At 39.3% G+C, this 19,409-nt stretch overlaps 1 protein-coding gene across 3 annotated transcripts in view; it reads left to right on the top strand.

The window, feature by feature from the left end:
- DMD (dystrophin) overlaps positions 1–19,409 on the top strand; it is a 1,834,617-nt gene that overhangs the window by 204,281 nt on the left and 1,610,927 nt on the right. For all 3 annotated transcript variants that reach the window (XM_030304767.1, XM_030304766.1, XM_030304768.1), the window contains 2 exons: positions 6,319–6,491; positions 13,742–13,860. In XM_030304767.1, the coding sequence (XP_030160627.1) occupies positions 6,331–6,491; positions 13,742–13,860 (280 nt within the window). In that variant the 5' untranslated portion in view covers positions 6,319–6,330. The remainder of the gene's footprint in view (positions 1–6,318; positions 6,492–13,741; positions 13,861–19,409) is intronic.

Genomic DNA, 19,409 nt, shown 5'->3' with positions numbered 1-19,409 from the left:
ATATGGGAAGAGATTGAAGACAGCATAGTGGATGACAACAGAAAACAGACCATAAGAACCTCAAATGAATCCAAGATTCCCAATTCTGGGCCTTTTCCATATAGGGATGGTATCAAATAGAACCAGCGAGGCAACACAGGGCCCCTCACCAAACTGGTTTACTTCTCTTGCTCAGAACTTCACAAACTTACCTTGAGGAAAGTAAATTTTTCCCCCTCTTTTCCATTGTATGCATATTATAGTAAAACTGAAGCATTATAAAAATGAAATAAAAAGACACCCCAAACCCACGCCATTTTATCATTAAACTCAAAAGACATACGTAGGACCTGTAAAATTGTTACAGAAATTTCTAATGGACTATCGATTGTATAGACACAACTGGTTGTATCAATTGATACATTGGTACAAATGGTTCATGGAGGGACCCCAGCTCGCAAAAGACACTTTAAGTTGCACAAGAGCATATGTTGGTCGTGACAAAGCCAGCAGAAGAAGTGAGGCATGCACGGAGACCCAAATGGCTATTTCAATTGTATTTTTCATCCAAACTGTCTCTCATATGATTTCACTTTCTTATCTTCTCAAAACCCTTTCCAACTGCATCTGAACTCACTCCAAGATAGAGTTTCACAACTACCCTTATACCTTTTTCAATTGTTTGTGATTTTGTGCAGTTTTTTTTTTTTTATTATTAGCATGTGGAGGGTCTTTCACACTCTGGAATACCAATAGGAGTGCTTTTGCAGTCTTTCCTCATCTCAGACCTCTCTTACAGTCTGTTGTCTTGCGTTTATGTCTTTGAATCACTGTACCGTTGTGATTGCAAGCATGTAGACTCTTCTCAGCCTCTGCCTCCTTATCTTCTCTGTCTTATATCACCCTGCTTGGTTCTCTTAAAACTTCTAAACTCACTTCCAAAAAATTCCTCCTGCTCAATACTCCTCATCATAACCCAATGAATCCCAGAAGGTATTTTCACAGAGAGTATATATTTGCCTTCCTGTTAAGTAGTCACAAAAGCCATTGAATATCAGCAGAGATCAAAGGACACTCTGGCCAACCTAATGTACTTTCCTGGTCTATCAGATTGAGAATGGCATTAAGAGATGGAAAGATGTGAATCTTTTGTTCCAGTGCCACATACTATGTTATTAATAGTGCCATGGAGGACTTCCCTTTGAACTTGTAAAAGCTGAGGAATGCTTACCGTGTGTCTCCTGTCACTGTTTTTCCAGTTTCCATGTAAATAAAATCATTAGCCTGAAAATAATTGAGGAAAAATATATTATTCCTCAATAATATATTGAGGAATAAGCACCATTGAACAAACTTGCGAAGTAGACATATGCCACATGTTTGGCATCCTTTCTTCCTTTTTTTAAGATTAAAAAAGTTAGTTATTTTAGAGAGGGAGAGAGAGAGTGAGTGGGGGAAAGGCAGAGAGAGAAGGAGACACAGAATCCGAAGCAGGCTCCAGGCTAAGAGCCGTCAGCACAGAGCCCAATGCGGGGCTTGAACCCACGGACCAGACCATGAGATCATGACCTGAGCTGAAGTCGGACGCTTCACTGACTGAGCCACCCAGGGGCCCCTTCCTTCTTTTTAAAGTGCAAACCTTTCTTTGTAGGGTGGTTAGCTGAGTTCTGATAACCAGCTGGAGATACAAACATATCTTGCTAACAGTGGTGTGCTCTCAGAGGTCATGTCCCCACCTTTGCTGGCTAAGTCAAAGGAAAAACTCAAATCCAGGGCGACTTTAGCCTGCAGTATTTATTTACTATTTGAACATCATACAGGAGAAAGATGGTTTTGGCACTGAAGAAAGCCCTTGCTGTAGACTCCTGCCTCCCTAATGCTCTGTGTGCAAGACAGGTCTTGCTCTGGTCCTCACACACACCATCCTTCCCTTGTAAAAGACTGTCCCTACCCCTTTTTACTCTCGCTCCTCCACTCTAACTCCTTTTGGTCACAGGATGGATTCTGGGAAGGAAGCATTGAATTCAGCAGGCAGGACATTAATTAAGGCATGCTTTGGGGACCTGCACCTGAGGAAGGGAGAAGGTAACCAGAGCGAGAAGAGCTGGAGGTGTGATACACACCCATCCACAGTTGTATTGCACCCCATGTGGAACTGGGAGCTGGAATAATCCTTGAGTGTCGCTCTGCGTGAGGCTGACATGGCTAAGCATTTAAACCATTTCTCTTCAGCAGTCACTAGATGCGGGCTGCCCTAGGAAGGGCTTGACCTTAGGTGACAGGACTCTCCAACATCAGGTAGTCCCTGAGAGGACTCACAGATGGAGCAAGGAGCCTTTCGTTGAAGGACACTCTTGGTGGTGCACCTCCATGCCTGTCATAGCTTCTTTGCCCAGTTAACTCCTACTCATTTTTTGAAACCACTGCTCCATGACATTTCAACTTGTTCCTTTTGAAAACAGATGTATAGCTGTATGCACATACACACACACACACACACACACACACACACACACACATTTGTTTAAATTGATTTTCTCTCTTAGGGACTGTTAAGTCCTAAGGGTGGGAAAGTTTTCTCCTTTAAGACTCACCTTTGGACCAGCTCAGTGTCTGAAGGTTGGTCCTTAATAAAGATTTCTGGGTAATTGTTTTTTATGTAGGAAAAGAACTGATTATCTCACATTGACCTTTATTATTATTTTTTTCTTAGCAACATTTGCACCCAAGTAGAAGCAATACCAGTGGGGCTGAGACTGATAAGCTGAATGAATGACATAATGATGCTAAAGGAGTTTGGGTTGGAATACTGTGTTGTCCTGTAACGTTTTGTGCATAGAGGGCAGCCTGGCCAAGCGCTTTCCAAATGGATCCCATTCATCATGGGAGGGTTGCCTGATCAGTGCAAATCACCACCACTGAGCTGGTAGGTGCCGAATCCAATGGTGGTTCAGCATAGGACACAGAGTACATGTCTTGCAATCACTTTACATGGAGGTTGTGCACTTGATAACTTCAGAATATGGTGAGAAAAATGATACATCTTATATAACTCTTTGACCTATTTACTCGCTGAGTAACTGACTAAATAAGCAGGTCAGGATGGAATTAAGAAAACTGGATAATCTGCCTCTAAATAATAGATTTAGCTATCAAGGGACAGTGATAAATATATGCAAAGATCTCACATCTTCACATCATTACCACATTTACAAAGCATCATCTCAAATCCTTTTCAAGTATTTTAAAGTGAGATGTAGCAGTCTGTCCTAAAATTTGCATCGACTCTTTCATAAAAAGATGACTAACATTGGAGATGTTAAAATATGTATTTTCCCCTGAGGCCTTGGTTAACTTCTACATGGATGAGGAAGCAAAATAAAATGTCATATTTAGAATACACAATAAATATTCATCATCGGATCACATGTTGGTAGTGTATGGACCTTATGCTTTCCAAAAGGAAAGCCCTTGGTGGTAAAAAACTAATCACATTTACTTAGATACTTCCTTCAGGTATATAAGGGGCCTGACTTATATTTAAAAAGTTGCCTCATAATTATGCCTTTACTATGCTATGTAGACAGTTTGTTCTATAATGTGGTGTCACCGCATTCTTGAAATCTAGAGAAATGTTTAGAATGGATTTCTGCATGAGACGAGTTAGAGGAAGGAAGCAATGAAATACGACAACCCGCTGAACGGCATTTGCACAAAGCCATGGCAAGAATCAAATGTACAGGAACTAATAAAAATAAACCAGGAATCTGGCCTTTTTCTCCTCCGTGGTCTGGGTTTCCACTTCCCTTCCGGCTTCTGGGAGAGAGGGAGGGAGGCGGAGCTTCGGCTCTTGCAGCCAGCCACCTTGTGGCCCACCGACCTTGACCCTGACCAAAAAAAAAAAAAAAAAAAAACGGCCCGGGAACCTGGTGACCTTCCGGCTCCGCCCTCACGCCTGCGTGCTGTATCTGCTCGCTCAAAGGCTGCCTCCTGCTGGCGGGGTCGAGCTGTCCTTTGTCATCTTTGCTGTGTGGCCTCCTCAGCAGCTGCCTTCCTGCCCGCTCACCTGCGGGACTCGTGCTGGCCGTCTTCTGCTTCGCCCAGGGCCTGCTGCCGAACAATAGTGGTAGGACATGCGCTGGCTCACGGTGGACTTCCGACGCCATGTCAGGGCCGTTCTCGTCTACCTCGCCGTCTCCATTGCAGCTGTCGCCAATTCCTCAGACTTGGCCCTCAGACGGGGTCCCTGGCGTCTTTACCATCATCGTGCTTGCGAGGGACTTCTACGTGACCTTTAACGAGGCGGCCAAATTCCTCGCACCGGGAGACTCTGCAGGCGACAGCCAACAAGGCATCGGAAGAAAGGGCTGACGCCGTCTGACTGAAGGCCTGCCAGTGCCCGGGCTACCCGCGCCACACGGGTCATTACTCCCAACCACTGTGACTGGAGTGTGGCCAGGGGACACCGTGTGCTGGGACGGGGGCCGTGACTTCGCCAGGAGCAGCGGTGGAAGTTGCCGACAGAGCGGCCGGCCCTCAGCCCTGCGGCGCCACCCACCCGCTCTGCGTCCGAGGGCCTCTTGAACGCTCAGCCCCTTCCCTCCACGTCTGCCCCGCAGCCCGAAGCCCTTAACCTCTCTGGCAAAAAGGAGCACGAGGGGACAAAGCAGACGGAACCTTGTCACCCCCATCACAGGCAACGCTTCTTGATGTAGGGGGAGGGAGAGTGGGGGTTTGAGGACAAATCGCTTTACTTGTTTTCGTCTGCATTTGGCGCCCCTTGCTCGTGCCGGGTGCCTTGTCGAGAATGATCCTTCCAAGATTCTTTTGTTCAAGGAGTACCGGGTCCCTCTTCGTTCTTGAGGCAGGAAGAAAAGTGACTTTGCCCTGTCATCTAGGAGAGAGTAGGTCTTGGTGACCGTAAGTGACACCTCACATTTTTGGAGACCACATCTGCTTCAGGTGACATGACTCTTCCAAGACAGTTTGAAAGAAAAGCTCATAGATTAGCTTACCAGGTCCAAAATATCAAGAAATAACCGTGAAAAAACAGTGACAGCATCCTGGGTGGCCCAGACAAACACTATTTTCCTGGGGGCCACCAGCACTCTGCTTCTAGACACCGGGCCAGGTCTCTTACCACCTCTGGGGAGGTAAGATGTGTATTCTGTGTTCACCTCAGGACCTCTACAGTGTATGTATCTTCAGTGGGATTTTGTGACACGGTTTTTAATACTAAAGCGGCTTCTTCAGTGTCATTTCCCGTGACCCAAGAGGCCTCATAAACGAGCCAAGGTTTTGGACCCATGTTTTGGGCGTTTGTAACTTTTGTTCTTCTCTTGCATGTGAATCTATTTCCTGAGAAAAAAAGCTTTAACAAATGAAGCCAGACTGACTACAAAACAAAGACAAAACAAAACCCAAGGCAATACATTCACAGCTTTTAGGGATAAATACTTTTACTTCTGTTGATTTTTCTTGTTATTTATTTTAAAAAGGCAAACTCATTTATTCTGTTCTGTTTTTCATTTTGGTCAGTACACATGATTTGCATTATTTTAAGTTATGTTATAAACCTAGGGATTTTATTTTAGTATAGCTGTCCTTTGATTCTTAAAACAGCCTTGTATGTATAAAAACCAGAGGCCTAAAAAAGGTTAAATGGCCCAATTAACACAATTTGTTAATAGCAGAGGCAAAATTTGAACCTAGGTTTAAAGAAAGTAAGCTCATTCTCTTAGCCACTGTGCCATTCTTTCTTTCTTAAAGCCACTAATATGGGTACCTGCGTGGCTCAGTCGGTTAAGTGTCTGACTTCAGCTCAGGTCGTGATTTCCCGGTTCGTGAGCTCCAGCCGCACATCAGGCGCTCTCCTGTCAGCACGGAGCCCGCTTCAGATCCTCTGTCTCTCTGCCCCTCCCTTGCTTGCACTGTCTGTCTCTCAAAATAAATAAATAAACTTAAAAAAAAAAAGCCAGTAATCTTATTTTAGGCCTTTGGTCGATAACAAATCTGATGTTTTTGTACACTCTTCTCTAGCATATCCACTGAAAGTTAGAAGATGAGCAATTCGAAAAGCACAAAATTAATAGTTTAACGTGGCAGAATCTGGGAGTGATATTAAACGTGTGCAATAAATGGCGTATCGTGACACCAACCAATAAGAACACATTCCTAACTAATTAGAATGGACTCTGTCCTGGTAGAATCTATTATTCCTCACTACTAATTGACCCTAAAATTCCTATTATTTTTGAAGATTAGGACATTTACATTTAAGTTTGTGTGGCTCTTGTTCAGGGAATGCATTTTCTCATGAAAATTTCTTTCCACACATAGGTCAAAAATGTAATGAAAAATATCATGGCTGGATTGCAACAAACCAACAGTGAAAAGATTCTCCTGAGCTGGGTCCGACAATCAACTCGTAATTATCCACAGGTTAATGTCATTAACTTCACCACCAGCTGGTCTGATGGTCTGGCTTTAAATGCTCTCATCCACAGTCATAGGTAAGGCGACTACTGAGATACTAATTTTTGTAAGTATTGATTTAGAGACTTAAATCTTTTTCTCCAGTGCCGTTCTGGCTCATTTCCTACTATTTAACATGTTTATATGTTAAATGTATTTAATCAATTGATCTGGCTCTCCATTGGAATGCCCTAAATAAGAAGAGTCTGTTTTTTATGTGATATGTCATTTAATGGTTGAAATATTAAAATACAGGAGCATGAATACGGTTGCAGGAGGGGGCCAACATGTTTGAAGTTGGGACTCTGCCGGAAAATCAAGGTTGTATTCTAAATTCGCTAAGAATGGAGTTGGTCTTTTTACACAAATAATTGTTAGTATGGGCCAAAACTTCAGAGCTAGAATGGTTCCAAATCTCATGTGAATGGCTGTAGTAAAATTAATTACTATCATCAGATTAATAATGTGAAAAAGTAACATTTCTCTTGTCAGATATACACTTAGATAGCAAATACATAAGGCTCTGTGTATTTGTGTGTGTGTGTGTGTGTGTGTGTGTGTGTGTGTGTTTTAATTTTGAGGTTGAAAGAGGCTTTGAGCATCTTAGCAACCAAGGCAAAGAGCAGACCACAATTCCATGACTCAGTGTTGAGAATATCAAAAGAAACAATTGCTCTGGAATAGCAGAGCAATTGCTGGAAAGCATGAGAGAGTTGTGTGGGTCATCATAAAAAGAACTCATTGTGTTATAGTGAATCAAATACTCTTAACTGTATTCCAAACACTATTACGTTTTCTAAGATAACAAAATAGTTTGCTTTTTCTTGTATCAAGATGCTTACTAAAGGAATTATTAACAGTTCAAGAAGAAGCAAAACAACGTGGTAAATACATATAAATAATGCATTCGTATGTATGTAAAATATAAATATATATATATATCTTACGTATAACACATTGAGTGCAAAGGATATCTACTTTGGTTTTCCTATTACCCATCTCTTTTATCTGGCCCAATCCCCAGGGTCAAATACATTCCCTTATTAACCGTGTTTGAAATGCCACTGGACTGCATCTGCCCTGATTTTCAATGCAGCTTATCTTTTCTCACTTTGATCTTTCTTTTCTTGACGAGCCTCCCATTTCCCTATGCTGATCTTGTTTCTAGAAAAGTCCAGAATATAAATTTTCTTCATGGTAAAGCTCCATCCAAGAACAAATGCTCTCTCAATAAGCATCTTTGTCAGGTGTTGTGCTCCAGCTGGATTTAATTAACCCCATCCAGACTGGGTTTCCAGGTGAATGACTCAGCAACCCGATTTTCAAAAGGAGGCAAACTCAGACTCATTTGGCATGTTAAGCAGTGTTAACATGTTGTTTTTCCTAAGTATGACACGAAGAAAAATATTGCATAGCTTCGATACAGCTAGATGAGAAGGGATAGAGGCATTCATTCTGCATTATAAATCAGTGCTGATTTATGCAGCCACATGCTTCACAGTAAGGGCCTGAACATATTGATCTTGCTGTTCATGTACACGTTGGCAAATGAACAGAAATACCGAGGATCAGGTTATGTGGTCCTTGTTGGCTCTTTAGCATTTTCTTTTCAAGTGGAAGACTTCAGTCCTGTCAGCATGTTCACACACTACATTTGTTAATATTATATGTCATGATTTCTGAATACATTTGTAATACAGTAAACATTTCCAGATTGCCCTGCAGCATCTGTCCCTGACCCACTCTTTCTTTCTCAAAATATCATTTATATATTCTCTCTTGTCATAGTGAATGAATCATCAGTAACTACCTTTTCATACATAACATAGTTACTTTTCAAGAGGTTTTCACAGTTGATAATGCTCTTTCATGAATCATCTGTCTTCTTTTTGTCTTTGACAGATGTTCATATTGTTTATCTAAAGAAAAAAATGGTTGAAATTTCTGTTCCAAGGTGATTGTCTTTGGTACACTTAGAAATGTCATGAGGTATTCTGATTTCAATAATTGAGTGACTAAGCTATATACAACAAAGGCATGCACTTAATAAAGAGCATAGGGATTGACAAAGAGCCTTGCAAAAGGTTAGGATGTTGCTTGCCTTATATCTATTTAAGGCTAAATTTTATCTGAATATGTAGGAAATGAGAAGTATTATATTAAAACACAGAGTCCACTACAGTGCAGTTAAGTGGAAGCCAGACTCTACTTTTGTGGGAATACTGAATGGTAATTCATTAGAAATAGCTCAGAATATACATATAAGTTGCTGTAAGTATGATGTTACAATTACATTTTCTTCCTAATCCATCATTTTAATTTATTACCAAAGAAGTAACATAGGACGTAGTTAAAAAAAAAAAAATCAGACATGGTGGGGGGCAAAGGAAAACAAAACAAAACAAAACAAAATGTGTCTTCGTGACCCCAACCCCACCCAGTCACCCTCCATTTCCTGGAAGTGGTTCCTGTCAGCAACTTTTATCTTTCTGATGGTTTTCATAATTACATGTTTCATTTCCTGATTAATGTCTGATAGGAGATGGATTTGCTTCTTAATGCGAAGCCCACAAATATTATCTCTTATCCCTGTTTCCTAATTTGATTACTACAATATAATCATTTCATTCTTAAAATTGTTGCCTGCGATACTTTAAATGGTATTGGTGTACCTTTTTTCATCAAGTTTATAATTTTTTTTTCAAATTTTATTTTTAAGTAATCTCTACATCCAGTGTGGGGCTCAAAGTCACAACCCCAAGATCACGAGTCACATGTTCCTCTGACTGAGCCAGCCAGGCGCCCCTTGTTTCATCAAGTTTAGACAACGGGGTGCCTGGGTGACTCAGTCGGTTGAGCAGCCGACTTTGGCTCAGGTCATGATCTCGCGGTCCGTGAGTTCGAGCCCCGCGTCGGGCTCTGTGCTCAGAGCCTGGAGCCTGTTTCGGATTCTGTGTCTCCCTCTCTCTGACCCTCCCCCATTCATGCTCTGTCTCTCTCTGTCTCAAAAATAAACGTTAAAAAAATTTTTTTTAAAGTTTAGACAAGATTTGTTGAGTACCTGATACAGAAGATCACACTCTGTTCTCTCCACCTTCCATTTTGTTATAGTATTCTTAAAAAATATTTTCTGATTATAGTTCATACACAATGTTGCATTAGTTTCAGGTATACAAAATAGTGATCCCACAACTCATACTATACTCACCACAAGTGTAGGTACCATCTGTCACCATATAACGTGATTACAATACCATTGACGATATTCCCCCGACTGTGTTTTTATTTCCATAACTTACTCATTCCATAAGTGGAAGCCTGTTTTTCTCATTCCCCTTTGCCCGTCCTACCCACCACCCTCCTGTTTCATTATTTTTCCATCAACAGTGTTTGTAACATTTACAAATATAAGTTATAGGTGTTCTTGGCATGAGCCTATAAATTGAAAATGCAGTATTGTTATTTCATACATACAATTAACTTTATTTTTTTTTTTAATTTTTTTTTCAACGTTTATTTATTTTTGGGACAGAGAGAGACAGAGCATGAACGGGCGAGGGGCAGAGAGAGAGGGAGACACAGAATCGGAAACAGGCTCCAGGCTCTGAGCCATCAGCCCAGAGCCCGACGCGGGGCTCGAACTCACGGACCGCGAGATCGTGACCTGGCTGAAGTCGGACGCTTAACTGACTGCGCCACCCAGGCACCCCCATACAATTAACTTTAGAACTAAGTAATACTTCGTTAGTAATAGTATCAAAGTGTAATACTTCATTAGTAATAGTGTCAAAGTAATTTGATACTATAATTAGTCCCATTGCACATAATGGGAAACTGAGGCACAAAGAGGTTGCATTATTTGCCTAAGACCGTTTGGCTAATATGCGGTAGAGCCAGAATTTGCATTTACAGAGGACTCTGCTTATCTACTGGGCTTTGTTATCTTACTCAAGATGTTCATTTCCTCAAAAGGTTGGTAATCCTTGGTTACACGTTCTTATCTATGAGTTCAGGTCTGGGTTAGCATGGGAAGGTGTGCCGCTTTCTTCTGCATTTGCTTAGTCTTACAATTCTTTATGCATTTGGAGATCATAGTTGCTTACAATGTTAATTGTAATGATGAATTTTAATCATTTAAAACAGATTAATCTTAATACTAGAGGGGACCTCCAAGGCCATTCAGTACATTTCCTTCTTTTTTAAATGAACACACTGAGGCTCAAATAGGTGATTAGTTCATGACCAAGAGGAGAAGGGGATGAAGGAAAAAAGGGTTAGAATGAGGAAGCAGTTCTGTTTTTTCATTATACTCATTTAACTCTGTTGACTGTACTGTAGGTGAGAAAAGTAGTCTCTCATACTCTCCTACCTATATTCTTTTCCACTTGGATTGCTGAAGGATGGAGAAAAGAAGGTGGAGCAGAGATTTCAGAGTGAAGTTAAAACTTCCGCAAATAGTATAGAATTTATGATTTCTCTTTTGAAAAGAACGGAGATGTTTCTTTTAAATCTTTTACTTTCTTGTGTAATACGATGATCACCTACACACTGAACAATCATCCAAAGAAACGGAACCTCTGTAGCAACGTACACCTCACTCTGTGTTCCTGTTCACCTCATTTCTGTCCATAGCCCCTGGGTAACAATGTGATGAAGGAAATACTGGTCGAGAGAGAGACAGAGTGAGTGCAGGGGAGGGGCAGAGAGAGGGAGACACAGAACCCGCAGCAGGCTCCAGGCTCCGAGCTGTCAGCCCAGAGCCCGATGTAGGGCTCGAACCCACGGACCGTGAGATCACGACCTGAGCCGAAATTGGACGCTTAACCGACTGAGCCACCCAGGCGCCCCTATCATTGTTATTTCTTATAGTCTTTCCACACTCGAGTAAGCTCGCAGGTTATACAAATTTCAGGTTTTCAAGTATTACAGCTTTTTTGGGTAACATGGAGTAGAGAGGGCAGGTTAGACTTGGTAAGAAGTGAACAAAATTCTGGTAAGTTAATCAGGGTAGCATCAAGAAAGGAAAAGGAAATGCGAGTCCAATGAGAGAGTTGTCCGTTTATTTTCATTTATGGTTTTTGAAAATAACAGCTAAGCCCATCCTTATAATTTCCTACTTTGTAGAGCGTGAGTTCTGAGGCAGGAGTCCATTGACAGACCCCATTGTCTTAAAATTCCATATAAAGTATGTTTAAAGATACGGACAGGTTTTTGTATAGATAAACGTTTTCTAGTGCTCATCAGATTTTCAAAGGTGTCTGTGATCCAGAAAAGGTGAAGAATCAGTTGACGAGTGGTTTCCAATGTTGTAGGGGTAAATGGCAATTCCTTCAACGGCCAAGACCTTTCTCAACCTCCTCCCAGTCCCCCTTCCTAACCCTGTCTCCCACTGCTTCTCGATGGTAAAGATCTCTCTGTGGAGGCAAGCCTGTGAGTTTTGACCAAATAAGCACATTCTGCTTTTTTCCTGGTGTAAGAAGTTTGATTTTTTAAATATCATTACAACTCAGAATTCTATTCTCAAAAACTTCTTGAATCTCGTTGCAAACCATGATTGAAGATTCCCTTAAGCCTCAAAAATTTCTTGACCTCTTCAGATTTTAGAAAACCTTTTCTATTTTTCACATTTACAATGTATTTTAACTTATTATGATGTGGGTATTTTTTCCTTATTAGGTTTTAAGCCCTTAAAGGATAAGAATTCCCTCTCATACTCCTTTTTGTTTTCTCTATTATTAAGTAAATTGATATTCTTATAGTATATTGTCATCCATTTGCTGCTTCCATGTCAACGAAATTTATCGAATCAACAAATATTTAGTCAACAAGTATTTATTGACCATCTCCTGTGTGTCAGGCTTGCGTTTCTAGAAGTGAACAAAAGCAGTGAAAAAAACCTTTATTCTGCATTCTAGTGGGGGAAACAGATACATAGACAAGATTGGTTAAAATATATAAAATATTAAACAGTAGTAAGTGCTGATGAGAAAGAAAGGGATAGGAAATTAGTATATGTATAAGTTTGATTAGGAAGTGTGCAATTTTATTTATTTGTTTTTAAATGTTTTTTCCACTTATTTTGGGAGAGAGAAAGAGTGCAAGAAGAAGGAGGGGCAGAGAGAGGGAAGGAGAGAATCCCAAGCAGGCTCTGTGCTCTTAACGCAGAGCCTGATGTGGGGCTCTATCGAACCATGAGCCAAAATCAAGAGTCAGACACTCAACTGACGGAGCCACTCAGGCACCCTGGGAGTGAGCAGTTTTACATGGGGAGAGAGGAGGGAATAACAATCCTAATCCTAATCATAATAATGACTTTTAAGGAAATACATAAAGGAAGTAGAGAAGTGAGCCATGTCAGTGTCTGAGGAAAGAGAATTCCAGGCAGAGGGAACAGTACATGAAAATACAGAAACTACCTAGCCTCTTTGAGGAATGTGAGGAGAGAGGCAAGGAATAAAATCAGAGAGTTAATGGCGAGGCAGACCATGTAGGGCCTGGTATGTCAAAGTTAAATCAATGAATTTTACTCCCCCGATAGCAGGGACTTGAAAAGAAGGTTATGATGAAACATTTTGACAGATCACTCTGGCAGCTTTGCTGAGAATAGATTAACAAGGGCAAGGGTGGGGGTAAGGGAGCCATTAGAAAGTTAATGCACTAAATAATCCATGCAAGATAAAATGGTGGTTTGGATTGAGGGGATGGCAGCAAGGATAGTGACAAGTGGTCAAATTCTGGATACATTTCCAACCAAGTGTTGTACGAGAATGAGTCATCAAACTAGACTCCAGAGTTTCTGTGTGAGCCACTGCAAGTTTGTACTTGTTGATTATTGAGGAAGGGAGAACTATAAGAGAAGTAGGTGGGTTTGGGGCGGTGTGATGGGGATGAATGCTACAAGTTCAGTTTTGGAGCCTTGAGTCTTGTGATGACTCTACATAGAAATACTGAATAAGCAGATGAATCTAGAGTCTGGAGTTCAGGGAAGAGGTCTGGGCTAGGCTTGTAAAATTGGAAGTTACCAGCACATGGCTGACACTCAAATTTCTGAGGTTAGGTGAGATTAATATATTTATGTTGCTTGACAAGGTAGAATAAATTCTCCTTTGTTTTCTTCAGGTTTTTCAAGTAAAATTCCAACTTGTTTCAATGAAAAACTTTATTGAGGGGTAATGAAGAGTAACATTCAACTCTTAAGGGTGATGGGTATGAGTTGTCAATTAAAAATCAGAATCTTGTGGAAAATTGTAAATTGATTGCTATTTGTCTTTGTGTGTGTGTGTTTCAGGCCAGACCTGTTTGATTGGAACAGTGTGGTTTGCCAGCAGTCAGCCACACAACGACTGGAACATGCGTTCAACATTGCCAAATATCAATTAGGCATAGAGAAACTGCTGGATCCTGAAGGTTGGTACATTTCTCGAGTGCCATGGTTTTTAGTGTAGTTTAATATTTATCATGTCAGACTTAAAATTTCCACAAACTAAGCACAAAAGAGAAACTATGCATGGTATGTTTTTCTGTATCCTGGATGTAGTTAACACACTCTTTCTTCTTGCATTATATTCTGAATTGTCCTGCATGATTTTAGTTCGCAAAATACCATTATCTTAAAGTGTGAAACTTGAGGGAAAAAATTCCAACCCTTTAGAATGTATATGCCTCATGGATGAAGCATACTATGTTTGAAGTATGTTCACTCCAAATAGTTATAAAAAGTTCATGTTTTGCTTATTCTACCAAGAGATTTGATAGACTAATCAGCTATAATTAATTAGCTACTCTTGCCAATTTCATTCATATACTCTATAAAAGGCAACATGGTTTACTGTTTAAATGAGGAAATCTATTCCTGGCACTGCTTCTGTTATAATTTGTCACTCTGGGGGAAGTCCTCCGTTGGATGATTATTCATTTTCTGCTTCTTAAATTGACAGGCAGCACTGTATTTATGTTTCCATTATATTATGCTTAAATAAATAGCATCCTTATCTCTGGTGCTACATAGTCCTACTTTGCACACACACGCATTAGAGGGATAATGATTCTTGACTTCTGCTTTTCTTCTGGCTTATGAGGCACTTTTTTTGTTTGCCAACTTGTTTGAAATTGTACACTCTGTTCTCACTTCCCTGAGGCTTTACCCTACTTTAAAACCAGAATTTGGAGAAGCGGTATCAGTGGGATTGATATCTGTGACATAATACAACCTGGTATTTGGGTAGGGTTATATAATTAAACGGTCTTTGGAATATCGAATCATTTGCAACTGCGGAGATTGGGTGGTAGTGATAGGTCTCATCAGGAAAAGCCCAGAAACACTTCAGAGGATAGTCTTTCAGTGAACTTACCTTCAACTAGAATCTAATCCTCTGTGTTGCAGACCTGATTGTCTCATCTTATTGACAGCAGATGCATATTGTGTGTGTGTTTGGGGGGAGGGGTAATTTTAAACTCAAAAATGCATATATCAATCAAAATGAAAATTCAGTCATTTTAAATGAGATACATAACTACCACAAGAACCAGAATGGTCACATGTAATTGACCAATATATTGTTCTTATTAGGCATGTGTACTTGGGAAGGAAATTGATAATAACACAGATGTGTTTGTGAGGTTGAAATCAGATTAAGTTGATTAGAAATCTTTCTTCTGCTTTAAATAATGCATAATTTAGCACTGACTCCTGTAAACTCTTTTTGTTGCTTCAGTAGATAATTAGCATTCCTCCTGCCCCGGTCGGCCCCGGTTTTGCTCTAAGGCAGAAATTGTATCAATCTTATTTCCTTGTTTTGCAGGATGGGGGAGGGTTACCTCACTGTTGACTCCCATACAGATATACATGTTGTTTTAATATCTCCAGTGAGGTAGATAAGGGCAGACATAATGAAAATATGAACTCTAACCCCTACGCGTAAAAGGTACAGTGTATGGGTTTGAAGGATACGCCTGTTAATAGTGTTTTATTTTTCATTAATCCATACATGGTAACCAGTTCCCGTTACCTGGGATATATGCTCTAGTTATTCTTGTATGTGCCCTATCCTTTCATAAAATAGTAAGAGTAGGCTTAAATGAATTTTTTCTTGTTAAGTGACAAAATGGCTTTTGATCTTAAGTCCTCCTTTGAATCAGTGAAATAGGGACACCAAATAGGCATCCACATCATAATCAGGAACTAGAGTGATAAGCCTGTAATCAGAAAAGGGCAGTTACATAAATGATGTATTTTATAGCATAAAATAGCCTGATATACCCATTTCCATACGTTTTCCTAAATGGGAAGTACATGTTGAAATGCATATCCTCTAGAGCGTTATAATATCTCAAACAACAATTCAATGTCAACCAAATATAACATGGAATACAAACTGATTAATAGAGATCAAACCCCTGGTTATGGTTTCGTTTTGCCAATAAAGTCTTTGAGCTGAAAACCCTTTCTGTTGATGGGCTCCCTTCCATTTTACAGAGCATTCTGTCTCCTGAAATGGTTTATTGCAGTTTATTTATGGCTGTCAGTAGGATGAGGATTCAACATAAATCTTACATGTTTAGATTTCTGTCAGTTCCTGCCATTGTGTTAGGGAAATAACCAAGTATGCTTTTAAAAATTACTGTTCAATATCTTTCAAGAGATGTTATCAGTGATAATTGAAAAAAAAGTACTAACTGAATCGTAAGGATTTTTATTTACTCATTTGTTAGTCGCAAAAGAGAATAGCATTTCTAAGAATCTAAGACTTAGAACACTTTGTTCAGTGTATCTCACATGGGAGATTCATGGACTTCTTTCATGCTCTGTATGGTAATTACCTTTGAGATGTTCATATTTTTATTTAAACACATATTGGTTCTTTAGCTTATACATAACGGTGTCAGCTATTCTCCAAAGCAGTTTTCATTTCATAACTAATATACTTCTTAGGAGGTTAATGAAATATTTTGCTTTATATTTGGGGAGATTTTTATTTTGGGGGGATTGAAGTTGTATTTGGCCTTAGAAATACCTGCCAAAAATGTGTTTAGAATTTTAAATGTATGCTTTGTTTATTGGGTTGATTTATAAATTAAAAAGTCATTGAAGTATAATTGGGAGGTTTTCATGTCTTGCATATATTGACTTTGGTATATTTTATTTGGCTTTAACTGGTGTTTTGAGGCCTGAGGTTTGGTTTTAAGAGGAATTGCCTTTTAAAATGAGTAGCAGTAAGCATTAGCATAAGCAATTTCAGGAGCTGTTTCTGGTGTGTTTAAATGTTAACATATGCAAAAATAAGTACTCCTAGGGTAAAATTATTTAATAATTTATGCATCTTTAGGCTCATAGTTATAAAAGGTTTATCTCCTTCAAAATATATCCTATTGTGAATCAGACGATTCACTTTCTGTCACGATTTCCCTGTAAGACATGCTTAGCGCTTGCATTGTGGGTTTTATATACCCACAATTATTGTTTGCTTCCCTGAGTTTCAACAAATTAGTTTGTTTGCCAATCCACACAGCACTTTCTGCATTACGAGAATGCTTTGTCAGCTTTTCCATGTGAATAACAAAGTAAAGATGTTCTTTTTAAAGGAATACAAAAAATGGGGATAAAAATTGTGCTGGTTCTAGATATCTTTTGCATATTACTTTTCTAAATCATTTCCATTTGGGATATACAGTATGATGTGAAATGCCCTCACTTATTTACCAGGGTAACTTTGGATTGAAAAATGAATGATGAGAGTCAAATTTGAGGAACACTGTGGCTTGCAAGAAATATTTGTAACCTCAAAATGACATTTACAAACCAATTAGTTCGGTTTTAATCCACTTCATTTTAACTTCATGAAGATGGTGACACAGATTGTATTTTCTGCTTGGTTAATCTCTGCATCACTCTTCAGTTGTTTTCAGAGCCTACTTTTCCAAGAATAAGCACTGCCTTTTGGAAGGTTACACTCCTGAAATGAACGGTTTTAGACTTAACTTTATATGTATGCACTTTATTAGCCTTTAAAAAATTTCAAGGGAGGAACGTCTGGGTGGCTCAGTTGGTTAAACGTCCACCTCTTGATTTCGGCTCAGGTCATAATCTCACGGTCATGGGATTGAACATGGGATCCAGCCCCATGTTGGGCTCCTTGTTGGAGCCTCACTCCCTGTCTCCCTCCCCTTCCCCCTCCCCCCTCTCCCTCAAAAAAAAAAGGAAGGAAAGAAGGAAGGAAGGAAAGAAGGAAGGAAGGAAGAAGGAAGGAAGGAAGGAAGGAAGGAAGAAGAAGGAAGGAAAGAAGGAAGGAAAGAAGGAAGGAAAGAAGGAAGGAAGGAAGGAAGGAAGGAAAGAAGGAAGGAAGGAAAGAAGGAAGGAAGGAAAGAAGGAAGGAAGGAAAGAAGGAAGGAAGGAAAGAAGGAAGGAAGGAAAGAAGGAAGGAAGGAAAGAAGGAAGGAAGGAAAGAAGGAAGGAAGGAAAGAAGGAAGGAAGGAAAGAAGGAAGGAAGGAAAGAAGGAAGGAAGGAAGGAAGGAAGGAAGGAAGGAAGGAAAGAAGGAAGGAAAGAAGGAAGGAAGGAAAGAAGGAAGGAAGGAAAGAAGGAAGGAAAGAAGGAAGGAAAGAAGGAAGGAAAGAAGGAAGGAAAGAAGGAAGGAAAGAAGGAAGGAAAGAAAATCAAGGGAAAATATGTAGCATTTGACCTAAAAGAGAAGAATGCTTTTAAGGCCTCTTATTTGGATATCCGTTGTTCGAGCAAGTGGTGTTTTTCTTTCATCTTTGTTAAAACCATCACATTGTGATTCCCTAACAAAAAGAAATATTAGTAAGTGGTTTATGCTAAGTTAACATGTAAAGAGAAAAACTATGCCAAATTTAGAAGGATATTGTTGACTGAAATAACTAGAACTTCTTATACACATGCACATTCATTTCGTATCATTTGGATTGATTTTTATCTAGAACCTACTGTAGAATACCTTTTCTTCCAGAAACTGTAATGAGATTGGAATCTATTGGTGTTCCCCATGAACATGACTTCAACTAGAAATTTTTATTATAAGTGTCTCAGATTCTTTAGAACCAAACTGTCTGCAGTGTTAAATGTTCTTTTTCCCACATATTAAAAAAAAAGTATTTTAGTAGTACATGTAAATAAAAACAGCCATTGTGTTTTTGATGACAAAGTAACTTGTACAAAATAAGTTATTTGTATAATTTTTTTGTTGATTTAGATCATTGTCTCTGGCAGAGAGTCTTTAGATATACTACAAATTGTTGCTATCTAAAACTAAATGGTGAGTTTCTTGGAAAAACATTTTTTAGTCTAGTTATTCTGTTATGGAAAATGGAAAGTATGATCATCTGCTTATGCAGATATGATAATAGCAAAATAATGTTCCTATTATATCAGCAGGAGACTACTTTTTCCAGGACTTCTTTTTTAAGGAAACATTAAAATTTGATCATTAAAACCAAATTATATCATTTAATAGTGTTAAATGTAATAATAATGAAAATATTTCTTTAATTTTGAACTGCAATGGATTGTACTTGGAATGCACAAATTAGAAACGGTGTCATATTAGCAAAGAAATGGGGTACATTAGCAAATTTAGTGTTGACATCTCGTTTACTTCATGTGTCTTGAGTGCAACCTATTAACAAAGGAGTTTGGGAAATGCTGTTAAATAGTTTAAATATATACTTGTATTAGTATTGCTTAGAACAGACACTAGCATTGATACATAATGAGGCTTTAGGAAAACTGATGGCTGATAGAGACGTCCCGAGAAATGTGATCAACATATTCCTAGCCTGCATGTTATTAGAGTAAGGCTACTTACTAGGATATGCTTGACTATTTTTAGGTTTTATCCTGGACCTAATAAAATACATGTTATTTGTACATTTTTTAATTGATTTAGACTATTGTCTATGGCAGAGAGCCTTTAGAGATATTACAAGTTGTTGCTATCTAAA

The sequence above is a fragment of the Lynx canadensis genome, chromosome X, assembly GCF_007474595.2.
Source record: "Lynx canadensis isolate LIC74 chromosome X, mLynCan4.pri.v2, whole genome shotgun sequence".
Classification (NCBI taxonomy): Eukaryota; Metazoa; Chordata; class Mammalia; order Carnivora; family Felidae; genus Lynx; species Lynx canadensis.
This window is presented reverse-complemented; position numbering and strand designations above follow the sequence as displayed.